This window comes from Ascaphus truei, chromosome 3 (genome assembly GCF_040206685.1).
Source record: "Ascaphus truei isolate aAscTru1 chromosome 3, aAscTru1.hap1, whole genome shotgun sequence".
In the NCBI taxonomy this organism is placed as follows: Eukaryota; Metazoa; Chordata; class Amphibia; order Anura; family Ascaphidae; genus Ascaphus; species Ascaphus truei.
This window is the reverse complement of record NC_134485.1, coordinates 369,527,746-369,541,317: the sequence shown is the minus strand read 5'-3', so window position 1 is coordinate 369,541,317 and position 13,572 is coordinate 369,527,746. Positions and strand designations below refer to the sequence as shown.

Here is a 13,572-nt window from a genome sequence, read left to right as displayed (position 1 = left end):
CAAATCTTCACATGGTAGATTGTTCTGGTAACTGACATAATGTCGTTTTTTGTTTCACTTATCTCCATTAGAAGTGAAAGCCAACCATGAGTTTGAAAAAAAAAGCTTAGAGGACAACTTTGAAAAATTGCGACTATCTCTGCAGGTAATTATTCCCAGTCCCACTATTATAAAACAACATTTTCCTATAACTACAATGCATAATACAATATCTTGCTCTAGTAGTGTAGGGGTTCTCAATTTCAGTCCCCAAGACCCCCCAACAGGTCAGGTTTTCAGGATATCCCAACTGCAGCAGAGGTGACTCAATCAGCGGCTCAGTCGAAGACCTGTGCTGAAGCAGGGACTGATTAAGACACCTGTGCTGAAGCTGGGATATCCTGAAAACCTGATATGTTGGGGTGGGGGTGGGGGGGCTTGAGGACTGGAGTTGAGCACCCATATACAATACTTTCCTGTGGCTGATAACATATTGGGTTATGTATTTCAGGCATTGGGGTTTGGATCTGATATACATATAGTTACATAGTTACATAGTAGATGAGGTTGAAAAAAGACGTAGGTCCATCAAGTTCAACCTATGCTAAATTTAGACAACAGATACTTTATTCTATATCTATACTTACTTATTGATCCAGAGGAAGGCAAACAAAAAACCCCATTAAGGGGAAAAATAAATTCCTTCCCGACTCCAAGAATTGGCAATCTGATTAATCCCTGGATCAACATCCTTCCCATGTATACTTATTTGTTATATCCCTGTATACCTTTCCTATCTAAAAAGATGTCCAACCTTTTTTTGAGCAAATTGATTGTATCTGCTATCACTGTCTCCATGGGTAATGAATTCCACATTTTAACTGTCATTACTGTAAAGAACCCTTTCCTTTGTTGCTGGTGAAATCTCCTTTCCTGCAACCTTAAGGGATGGCCCCGAGTCCTTTGTACTGCCCTTGGGATGAATAGTTATTTTGAAAGCTCCTTGTATTGTCCCTGAATATATTTGTACAGGCATACCCCGCATTAACATACGCAATGGTACCGGAGCATGTATGTAAAGTGAAAATGTACTTAAAGTGAAGCACTACCTTTTTCCCACTTATCGATGCATGTACTGTACTGCAATCATCATATACGTGCATAACTGATGTAAATAATGCATGTGTAACAGGCTCTATAGTCTCCCCGCTTGTGCACAGCTTCGGTACAGGCAGGGAGCCGGTATTGCTGTTCAGGACATGCTGACAGGCGCATGCGTGAGCTGTCGTTTGCCTATTGAGAGATATGTACTTACTCGCGAGTGTACTTAAAGTGAGTGTCGTTAAACCGGGGTATGCCTGTATATAACACTGCCACCTATAATATTCTTAGATGCCACCACTTTGACAGGATCATCCTTGAAAAATACTTATTGTTTCGCCGTTAAATATAAAATGGACCTTGTATTTTGTCAGATTCAAATTGTGTACATTATTCTAATGGCAGTCACGTATGAAAAATACATATATTCACATTTCAAAGGCAGGGTATAAGAATAGCACAACTTGCCTGTGAAAGGTTGCATTAAAAATACAGTGTTAACAAAATATAAGCAATCTGATTTTAAAATATCAGAACAATACCGTAAATATGGCATTTCTACCAAAATAACTCATGCTTAAAGGTGTTGTTATACCTTGTAAACTAACTTGCATTGGAAAATGGTCACAATTGTGGAGAAATTTCACGCGTGTGATATCTGTTTCCTGCTGTATGAGATCACATAGATAAATGACGCGCATACCAGAAAGCATTTTTATTTTAACATTGCCTCTTCCTGCAGGACCAGGTTGACACCTTAACATTCCAGAGTCATTCACTAAGAGACCGAGCGAAGAGATTTGAGGAAGCTTTACTAAAAAGCACTGACGAGCAGTTTGAGGTAATTTTACCAATCATTATATGAATATTTATTTACAAGACTCGGCAAATCCACTCGTCCGCTTGCCCGTGACGAGTTGAAATTACCAGTTTGCGAGTTTGGAAGCAGAGGTGGGCGGCGGCGGCGGCAACATATGAAGAGGACAACCTGGAGCGGAGCAGCAGAGGATGTGGACGGTGCGGCGGAAGAGGACTGAGGAGGACCACTGGAGCAGAGGAGGAAGACATTGCTCAGCAGGAGACGATAACTGCGGACCATGTCAGCGCAGTAGCAGCAGTACAGGAGGACCTCCGTTAAAGAGCGCACGTCAGCGATTCGACCCGGAAGTCTTTATGACTTCCGGTGTCTGCCACTGACATGCGCTCTTCCCCGGCAGTCCTCCTGTGCTGCTGCGCTGCACTCGTCTCCTGCCACGTGCTGTTTTCCTTTTCCGCTTCCCTGGTCCTCCTCAGTCCTCTTCCGCCGCGCCGTCCACCTCCTCTGCTGCTCCGCTCCCGGAGTCCTCCTCGACTTCCGCCACCGCTGCCCGCCATCCTCCTCAACCCAAGCCAGGTAGGTGAGAAAAGAAGGAGAGGGGTGAGAGAGGAGAGGGAGAGGGGTGAGAGAGAAAGAGGAGAGGGAGAGAGGTGAGCAGGGGCGAGTCCCTTTTTTCTCTAGCGAGTAGCATTTTTATAATTTGTCGAGCCCTGTTTATTTAACTAACATTTCAAACTTGTTGTTGTTGTCTAGGATTTCGTAAATATCCAGAATATGCTATGCTTTGATACTATAAAGTTCTGTAAAGCACACGTCTCCTTTGTGTAGTCCCCTTCTCTCTTTGTCTGGCCATGTTTGCCAGGACCTCTTGTGTTGGAATTATTTTCCCTTCTCATATAGTACATCTTTTTACTAGTTACAGGTCAATAGGTCTTCGCGCTCATGCTGCACCTTAACAAAAAAGAATGAAATCAGAAGAAAGAATAGAATAGAGTTTCCTCTATCACAGCGGTGTTTCGGGGGATTTCTTTACTTTTTTTTGTAGTGTTCATACACAGTAACTAACACACTCACAGGTATAAAGGGAATCAGCCTAAGGTATTTTAGCTTAGTTTTCTTTAAGGTCTAAAGAAATGAACATAACCTGTGTTTGGCTAATTATGCTATTTAAGGACCTCTGCAAGTCCTCTCTCACACAGAAGTGTTGGGTAATGCCACAGAGGAGCCCGTCCACCAGGACTTGCCAAAGGCCTAACATATCTACAAAGGAATCTCCAATTTCAAACTTCATCTTATGATCAAGTTAAGACCCCCAAGAAGTAGCTGAGTGTGCTGCAGTTACAATCTGGGAACATAATATTCCCTTTCTACATAGTAGTCCTGTTTTTTTTTCTTCTTCTGTGATGCTCTTTTATATTCTCCACATTTTTCAGAATTGATTTATCTCGCAAAAACATTTTTAAACACTCTGAGCTGCCAGAACTATTAAAGAGCCTTTAAAATTCAAGCTTCCTAAAATAACGTAGTGAAATGAATAATTCAAACACTTCTTTTTCATCGTTACTAAGGGAGGAATGCCTAGAGGTGGACAAAATGCCTGAGGATTTCATTTTGCCTTAAAAGCTATTTTGACTTGGATAAGGTTTCTTTGAATCTAGATCTTTTTTTTTTTGTGTCTTTGGTTTTCATTTTATTTTGTGCCAAGTTGTAGGTAATACGTAGAATCTGATATGTAACTGTCAAAATCACTGAGAAATATTGATACTAATAAATCCCACTTTAATGAGTGCTAGAAATGTGGGTGAACTGAGACGTATATTCATGTTCCCTTTTTATGTTGTAATATACATTCATTTAAAAGCCTCAATCCTGTGTGGAACAACATACAATTTATATTTACTTTTTAGGTCGCAGGTTAAAAACAAGGAATATTTTACTTCGTTGTACCTACAGTATTTGTGCCATAATCCTGTGATATTGACCAATGTAAATAGATGAATAAAATGTATAACCCGCTTGCACATAGAGGAGCCTACTGTACATAATATCTCCTAGAGGTGCAACCTTGTATCTGTGAGTTGTTTTTATAGACCTTTTTACGTTTCTCTTGCAGTCTGTTCTATTCCTGTCCTCAGTGAGCCTTGTCATGGGAACAGTTTGTAACATTCCATGTTAGCCTGTACACTGTCAAATCTGTTGTCCAGCGAAATACCTGTAGGCCGAGATGTACTAAGCTCCGGTACATCAGGGCACATAACGTGAGTTTAACTGGTATCCACAAAGCTAATGATATGCAAAGATAGTGTCTGTCACCAACAGCAGTATTATAGCGATAAATGCATTAGCGGGTACGTGAATAGCACAGAGATGTGTTAAGCAATACAATCCACATGTGCATTAGGAAAAATATAGCGCATGTTCCAATTAACGCGCATGTGTTACCTAAACCTAAAAAGAGATTTAAAAAAAATTGCTGTTCCTTATCAATTGACACTGTCATTGACATTTTGTCATTGATCACTTGGTTTTTCAGCCACAGTGCTTTAACTGTGTGTATGAATAAATGTTCAGTTAAATATTTCCTTCTCTCCAATAAAATAATATCATTTTACTGGCATAATTTGGTTAGTACACAATATATAACATATCATGGTAACTGTTAGAATATATCCTACATGATTTTTAACCTAGAGGAGGAGTGGCTCAGCGAGTAAAGATACTGCCTGAAAACCATGACACTGGGGATCCTGATTCAACTCCTGGTGTCAGCTCGCTGTGAACTTGAGCAAGTCGCTTTATCTCGCTGTGAACTTGGGCAAGTCGCTTTATCTCGCTGTGAACTTGGGCAAGTCGCTTTATCTCCCTATGCATCAGACACTAAAATGATAGATTGGAAGCTCTATGGGGCAGGGACTGTCTGTAAAAATTCCTGTGTATACACTGTGTTGTAATTGTGAAGCACTTTGAGTCCAATTGGGAGAAAGGTACAATTGTAAATAAAGTTATTATTATACATGTAACAGGTTTTTCCCCCACCCTCTGGGACATTTCACTATTACACAATGTTTTGTGCTGGCTCACAGAACACTGCGCATCCGCCAATGGTAGTGGGGACGAACAGGACCGGCTTTTAGGGTTCTTTCTCACTTCTTTACTCTGTGCAGTGCCTCCATTCCCAGCAGATGTGGCTGCAGTCCCTACAGGAAAACTCACTCTGGTACTCCCCCTGAAAAACTGCATGCTCAGGCAGGAGTATATAATAAACAGGAACAGCTTTATTCTTCAACACAGCATACAACTGGATGGTCCCTGGACGCAACCCAGGAGGCTTACGGCCCCAAGGGTCTCTCCTCAGCACATCTCCTATTCCCTCCTAGTGGAATAAGAGGTAGATGCCCCACCCCGTAAGGGAAGGAAGGTGGGCAGAGCCTTGACTCCACACTTCCTAGAACTCAGCATAGAACTCTACTCCAACTCCCTAAATGTAGGCTGTGCAGCCCCTTATGTACCCAGGGGGAAGGTCCTAGGTCTGAGCTCGATTGGGCAGAACACAGAACCCAAGCCCGCCCCTGTCACTCAAGGGAGCTGCTTACTTCAGGTGAAAACATGGATTAACCCTAACACTGCCTGCACTGGTACCAGGGCTTGTGTGTTAGGCAGGGTAGATTAGTAGCCAAGAGGATACATGGCTGCATACATTTTACAGTTTAGTACATAACCTAAATTATACTTTATCAGATGCACCTCTTGCTTTGTTTCTGAATTGTATATTGTTAATAATAATTATATATATTTAAAAAAAAAAAAAAAAAAAATATATATATATATATATATATATATATATATATATATATATATATATATATATATATATATATATATATATGTTGACATGTAACTATTTCAATGGAAAGTGCTAAGTACCATTCCAACATAATATATTGGGGTATCACTTTTTACATCCATTTGTCATTATTATTTTAGTCTATTTACTGAAAAAAAGTTGGGATAATCATGGCCTTGTTGGGATTAATGACAAGTTTAGGTGTGACATATTTATCGGAACATACTTTCCCTGCACTAACATTTACAGAGTTTAGCAGATCTGCCTTGTTAGGCTAACGGGTCATTAGCGTCTTATTTCGATATGCGTTACCCTAAATGTATCGATATGTCACTTCAGTAGTTAATTCTAGGTTATCGTAACGTTATTCTCTGTGTGCATGGGCATTAGGATTAACGTACTGTTCATTTTGGTTAACGGAGATTTGTGCATCTGGGACATAGATAATAACATCTATCAATATTTCTGTCACTTTCTTTGTTCTGCTCCGATTCCCCAAAGAGGTATAAACAGCTTTGTGTTGTGCTTGCGGGATTTGGATTATAGTGCAATTTGTAGTTCTTTACTGTTTTACCAAAATAGTTACACGAGAACAAGAAACCTATAGGACAACAAAAGGAGATGTCCCCAGCACTCAATGGAAATAAAATAAAACACTGGTCAGCAAAGATGCCAGAAAATTGTATTGAAATGAAATATAGAATGTATTAATCAAAGAATGCTACCATAATCTTAGGGGAAATCTATGTGTACAAAAGCCAAATATTGACATGAGGGGACATAGAGAGAGGGGAGGAAAGGGAAAAAACAAAGGAAAACACAAAGGGAATAAGCTAGTGACAATAAACTGCCTAACGACAAGAGGTAAAATAAATGTGATGAAAGCGAAAGGGGGGCAACGTTTCGGGGCAGGACACCCCTTCCTCAGGCCAGTTCCCACAGATCCTTAGAAAAGGAACCTGTGGTGCTTCCATTCATGCCAAACCATATAATATCTCCCTCCCGCCTGTAATGTAATCATATACACAACTGAAGAGCTTAAAGCAATGTATACATAGACAGGATAATCTAAAAGGAGGAACACTAGTAATAAATGTCAATGTGTCCACAAATGTTAACTGCTATTTAACCGGTCAGTACCTATCAAGCATAAATCACGAAGCCTTGGTTAAATTATATAAACAGTATTGCTGGGAACTGTCTCAGATGAACCACACTATTGTAGTCATACTGTATATAAATCAATCTAGTATCAATGAAGGAGAACAATCTAAGACAATGCTAGGAACCCATCTAGCCCTAAGGGAAATCCCCAAACTAATACATTAAATCAGTAATCAGAGAAAAGGGGCAGTAACAGGGTTAGAGACACATCTTGTTAACCCTCAGGGAATGCCCAGAATTATAGTTAAAGTCAGCAATATGACAAGCAAAAAAGTCAGCAGTAACAGGGTTTAACAAGAATGGTATCATACTGTACGTATCACCAGTCTCTGTCTCTGGAGCAGCTGCTAGTGTCTAACAGAAAAAATACTGCTTTATTTGTCCTCCGAAATTAGCGTGCCGGGTGCGGTGGGCGGGGGCATCCTAATCCAATTGCCCTATTGGTGTGATCACTCTTATTGGTGTGATCACTCTGCATGGTCGAGCGCCAAAGTTGCCACCCCCCCTGCTTCAGTTAGGGATCGCTGGCACAGCTGACTCCATTCCCTCCTGTCCCTGACATCAGCAGAAGTTTCAGAGCACTCAATCACTGAAATGATTTGTGAATTGATTAAAAATATTTTAATGTCATCAAACAAATATAAAATTATGGGTTTTAAAATCGAACAACGCTATCAGTGACCGTGATCATCTTTTCAGTGCTGTATAAGCTCTGATGATTATACACTTGTGTAAAGTTGGTGACTAAGACAAGTCATCAATGTAGGTGCTATGAATATAGACCAACCCTGAAAAGTGATTCAAAAGGGACAAGTAAATACACACACCTTCTGACTGACTGCTATTGAAATCTTATACTGCGGTCTGTAAACCCCGCGAGATATCTCATTGGGTGACTCACATACTGATTCGAGTACTCCAATCAGTATGTGAGCCACCCAATGAGATATCTCGCGGGGTTTACAGACCGCGATATAAGATTTCAATCGAAGTCAGTCAGAAGGTGTGTGTATCTATTTAGCTGATACAGCACTGAAAACATGATCACGGTCACTGAGAGCGTTGTTCGATTTTAACCATAATTTTATATTTGTTTGATATTAAAAGATTTTTAATCAATTCACAAATTATTTCAGTGATTGAGTGCTCTGAAACTAGGTTTCTTGTTCTCGTTTATATGTCTAGTTGTACCTAGTGAGCACCTCACTCTTAACATTGAAGCTGTAGCGGGGTTTCTGTTTGTGTTGCCTTACCATACTTGCACAGTTTACCATGTTCACGTTGGAATATGCTTGAAGCCAGTTTTCGTACTGGTTTAATAAAATATATTTGATTCGGCACATCTTGCTTTTTGAACAGAGAAGTTATCTCACATAGGCCCATTTTTACGTTCGTAGACAACATATCTGCTGTCATCCCAACCATGTAGAAATACAATTGTTTTAATGGTTCGGATATTTGAAATAGATTTTGGCAGTGGGTCAGAGATGGATTTGCACAAAGACAGACTGCATTATGCTATTATTTTTCTATTGTTATTCAGCAAACCTGTACCATGCAGAGCTTTATAAGGTACAATAATGCAGACAAAATGAAAAGCTTCATCTACATAATATTATCTGATGTCCAGCTCAGTACAACAAGGCCACTTCTCAACATTATTATGATAAAGTTGTAGTCCCTACTAGGACCAAAAGGAACAAGAGTTTGCACAGGTACAAATGCGGCAGGCATACGCTTACAGGGATCCATGTTAAAATGGATAAGAAATACAGAGTGACTGTGCTCAATTGCATTACCCAGAATCCCTGACTGCAGTGGAAGCAGGTTATGCAAAGCGATAAAGGGGAAAGACATGTTTGCAGACCTGTCTGAGATGTACAAATACCAGTGGGATTGTTATTTATTGTACACAGACACATTTGACACGCACCCCCTTATACAGAGTCCATGCTTTAAAAGGAAACATTGTTACGTTTCCAAAGATACAAAAGCAGTCGTATCTTTGCTTTAAACATGATTACATTTGTTTAAAGGAGACAGATTGTTTTTTTTGTCAGCTGTAAAGGATTGCACCCTTCATCTTTTTTTTACTGAACTCATTTGAAAACACAATGCTCTTGTTGCAGATAGCGTTAGCACCGTATCGGCACTTAGAAGAAGATTTGAACAGTGTGAAACACGTTTTGGAGATAAAGAATCAACTAATCCATCAGCAGGAAAAGAGGATCATGGAATTAGAGAAACTGGTGAGTGATTGGTTTTAGCAATATCTTTTCCGTGTACGGTGGCCACGTACAGGGGATTTTATAATATCTTTCTAATGCAGGATTTTGGTCGGCATGATCAATCATCTCCTTTTCCTTTTGATGTCATCTTGTTTCTTGTTGCAGGCTGAAATAAATGTTATTTTGGAGGAAAGGATCCAGGTCCTCCAACAGCAGACTGAAGACATGAGAGTGAGAATTGATCAGAATGTTGCTGTAACCAGGTCCGTGTATTCACATGCATCTCTATGAGCCTCGGTAGAAGGTGATAGGTACCAGGGTTCATCAAGGCTGAAACATCTGGCTCCGATGAATTTAGGCTACGCTTATAGTGCCAGCGACGCGACGTCAGGATACAGTCGCTGGAAAAATCAAATTGAGATGACTTCCAGCGATCGCAACCAAGCCGTCGCTCCGTCGCACTTACTATAAGCGCACGCAAAGGTGGCAATGCATTTATTTTGACGCAACATCGCATCGCTGTCGCCATCGCCGGCACTGTAAGCACTGCCATAAGCTGTAGATCAGCATGTAAAAATGTCCATATTGGAAGCATTAGGCTACACTTATAGTGCCGGCGATGGTGACGTCAGGCTGTGTCGTTGGAAAAATCAAATTGAGATGGCTTCCAGCGATCGTGACCAAGCCATCGCGTTGCGCTTACTAAAAGGGCACGCGGCGGCGGCGGCGGCAATGCTGTCACCGGCACTATAAGCGCAGCCTTAGCAGTAATTGTACTAAGCTGTGGTGTTGGTACTAGAAAGTAGACAAAACAAATGTCAATGTTCATAGTGCATTAATGACAGCTTCGGGCTGCGGGATTCTCTGCCCCAAGAGAAACTACTTTAGCTTTGCAGCTGCAAGGAAATCCCTCATGACTCATTTGTAACATGCGGACATATTGTTTCTTTCAGACAATTATCTGTTGAAAATGCCAATCTGCAAGACAGTGTGGAAAAAGAAAGTGAGGAAAAGAAGAGGTTAAGTCGAACTAATGATGAGCTTGTTTGGAAGCTTCAGTCTACAGAGCCGATGAGTCCAGTCAGACTGTCTCCTCCTAATCGGTCTGTTTCAGGTCCTCTTTCTCCTTCTAAAGTGGGCACTGCCCCACGATGACACGCCCCCCGCAGTAAATAAGGGACATGGCTTTTACAGTGCATTATCTTTTCCCACTGACATGTATCGATGATGCTGGATTTCCGGATCTGTTTCTGTAAGCTGGCTTTGTGGCTAAAGGGATTGCTTACAAAAAAACCACAATGTACCATACCATATAACCGAAGGATTGGAAATGTACTGCCAGTGCTTTCTAATGTAAACTTCAAGCCAAGGAAACAAAGATACTTGCAGATACTACAATTATTCAAAATGGAGAAGCCACATCAGTATTTCAGGTTACATACAGTCCAATATGCTGGGGATATGTGTATAAATGCACACACTTTACAGGTTGGTTTGTACATATAGATACTGTTCTGTACATATAGAAGTTAAACCTTATCATTTTCTTTCTTATTGGATAACACTAAATGCTGATGTGTTCACTTATGGTCAGCTGTTTTTTTTGTTCTTTTAACTGGTGCCTATTTCTTCTACCTGAATGGGACATATTTTTGTCCGTCGTGTTTCTACTGTTAATTATAATGAAAAAAAAAAAGGTACACTGATCAAAAAAGCGCCTTTCTACATATCACAAAATTGGATATCTTGATCACCAGCAATATAAAATTTGGAAACAATGTTGCCTTCGCAATAATCAACTACTCCGCCAGCATGTCAGGCCATTCTTATTCTGTGTATTATTAGTAGCGAGTCGCAGAAGGCTACCGGTAATCATTACACTGCGATCGGGGCGTTATCTCACGGGAACTCCCATTGAAGTCAGTAATCGGCCCTATCGCAGTTCAATGAATAACTCTCACGATGAGGCGTTTAGTCTACAATGTGCGGTTGGACTTGGCTTCTGCAGAATTTTTATTTCCTTCTATCGTCAGGGAGATGACGTGTTTCTTCTTCAAAAGTCAATCGGAGAAAGAGAAATGAGATCACGTTTCTCACAATGTAAATACTGTATGGTACCTTTACCTTAAACATCTCAACATGAAAACGGTGAAGAACTTCACTGAAAAGATGTTTACATCTCCATTGGCTTCAACATTTGTTTGTTGCATCGAAAACCATTGCTGTGTTAGTCCTAGGTTCTGGATACTCTACTTAATCTCATGTTATTCCTAGTTGTGTGAAATACCATATTTGCACATGGTAGCTAGAGACTTGTAATTTTGGTTGAAACATACTGTATGTTTAAAAAATAATAATAAAAATGTAAAAAAAAAAAGTGTTACGCACAAAATAGATTTAGGTGAAATTTAAGGTGAGTGCAACTCGTCTTTTTCTTCGGCGCGGGCATAAGAAGTCCAAACTGTATCATTCTTTGTGATTTGTGATAAGCGCTTAACTCCAGCTCTGTATGATTTTATAGTATGGATTGTGGCCATAAGCCTCACCAAAATAAATCACAAACACACACAAACTTCCCATATTAGAAACTATTACTAGATTAGACTAGCGCAATGCTTAAATTATTTATATATATATACATTACTTGACATTCTTAATCATGACGTTGCATTTTCTAAAATCACATTTTAGACAGATTAGTTTCAGCCCTGTGATAGACTAGGTTATTTAAAAAAATGTATCATTTTTTTCTCCATTAAATGAGATGTTGTTTACACTGCCAATGCTAGCTGGTGCAATGCATTATAACTGTGCATTTTTGACATGTAGCATGTAAACTCTGTAGCTCAAAATGAAAATGGTATTTTCCATCTAATTTTGTCGAATCCTAAAATAATTTCAAATTGATGGAATTTATGAGCGTTCTGTGCAAAACTTTTAATACAATGTAATGGCATTTGTATATACAAGATGCAATGAGATAGGTTATGTTCATACAGTTTAGGCATTATTTTAAAGCTAAAATATCCTCTGCTTAAGATGTCATTATTACAAAAGCCTTTGCAGAAAAGTGAATGAGGGTAATATCACTGTTCTGCATTTAATAATCTCTTGTTTAAGACCACATTTTTACTTCATGTTTACAATAGCAATAAGATAGTGTGGGACATATTACCATAGGTTGTGTCTGTTCATAGGACTTTGTGCCTCAAAATACCTGAGGAGTCTTCTATGCTTGTACCTTACAGGTGCCACCCGACCTAATTAGGATGAATCCAGCGATAAGATAACGGGTACTTTTGGGAGTTGGTGATAGCATCTCTGTATTGTACCTTCTGCTTTTTAAAGGAGCAATCCATGCAATATCCAATATGTGTGTTTTTTTTTAATACTTAATTCTTTTTTTTTTTAATTCAACTCTTAATGCCATTTTTAATGAGTTTTAATATACTGAGCATCCTTTGATTTCTATGGCAGCTTAAACCCACCTCCCTAGCAGTGCAAGATCTTTGCAAGAGTTTCCTGCTTGTGATAACTTCTTGCCAATATTCCCAGCACCTTGAGCTGCAAACTCTAACAATAGATAATATTACCTTACTAATATAAGAATATATTGTAGCTGTTGAGTTACACTGACTTAAGGATTGATTGAATCTGAAAGGCAGCCATTTAATGAACCCTGTGAAGCAGAATCTATGCTGATCGATTACGGGAGAACGAATTAATCGGCAGCGTATGTAATTTGTTTTCAATAAAGGTAATCAGAGGCTGCATATATTAAAACAAAAAAAACATATTTTTTTGATTATTATTATTATTTTTTTAAGTGCCGCTTGGGATTGCCTCTTTAACTGCAGACAGCCCTGCAGGTTCTCGTTAAGTATAAAGTTACCACAAGGCTCCCCTTGCTACTTCACACTTAACCTCCACCACCACAACTCCCCTCCAAGTCATATCCTAGAGGCCTATTGGCCAGGCTCGGTTATGAGACCTTTAGGACACAAGCCATTAAATTGGAAGCCATAGGATGCACAGAAAGAATTAGGGTTACATTTGTATTAGAATTGTTATATTTGTATGTATTTTTTAATGCGTCAGTTTGTAGCCATGCCTGACTAATATGTTTCTAGGACATAAGCAGAAGGGGTGGGTGTAGTGGGATACGATGGGGGGGGACATTGGCGTGGGGGTCTTGGCAAGCTATGAGGTTTTAAAGGGGGGATAACCATTAGAGGACAGTAGATGTATAAATAGAAAAGATACTGCAATAATGCTAACACTGTCACATTATTACTCGCCAATCACCAGTACCCTCTTGTAAATGAGTTGTTTGTTCAACAATCGTGATGATTAAATTGTTACATTTTTTTAGATAACCTGTATATAAAGGACACATTTTTGTTGAAGGCAAAGCGTTTTTCACACTTTTTAATAAGCCC

The 13,572-nt window shown here is 39.6% G+C and overlaps 1 protein-coding gene across 4 annotated transcripts in view; it reads left to right on the top strand.

Annotated features, from left to right (window-relative positions):
- Positions 1-13,303, top strand: part of MTUS2 (microtubule associated scaffold protein 2) — a 666,577-nt gene extending 653,274 nt beyond the window's left edge. For 2 of the 4 annotated variants that reach the window (XM_075592173.1, XM_075592174.1), the window contains exons 11-15: positions 72-145; positions 1,823-1,921; positions 9,035-9,154; positions 9,299-9,396; positions 10,087-13,303. In XM_075592173.1, the coding sequence (XP_075448288.1) occupies positions 72-145; positions 1,823-1,921; positions 9,035-9,154; positions 9,299-9,396; positions 10,087-10,288 (593 nt within the window). In that variant the 3' untranslated portion in view covers positions 10,289-13,303. The remainder of the gene's footprint in view (positions 1-71; positions 146-1,822; positions 1,922-9,034; positions 9,155-9,298; positions 9,397-10,086) is intronic. The other 2 variants (XM_075592176.1, XM_075592177.1) reach the window with 2 other exon arrangements.
- Positions 13,304-13,572: the final 269 nt, after the last annotated feature.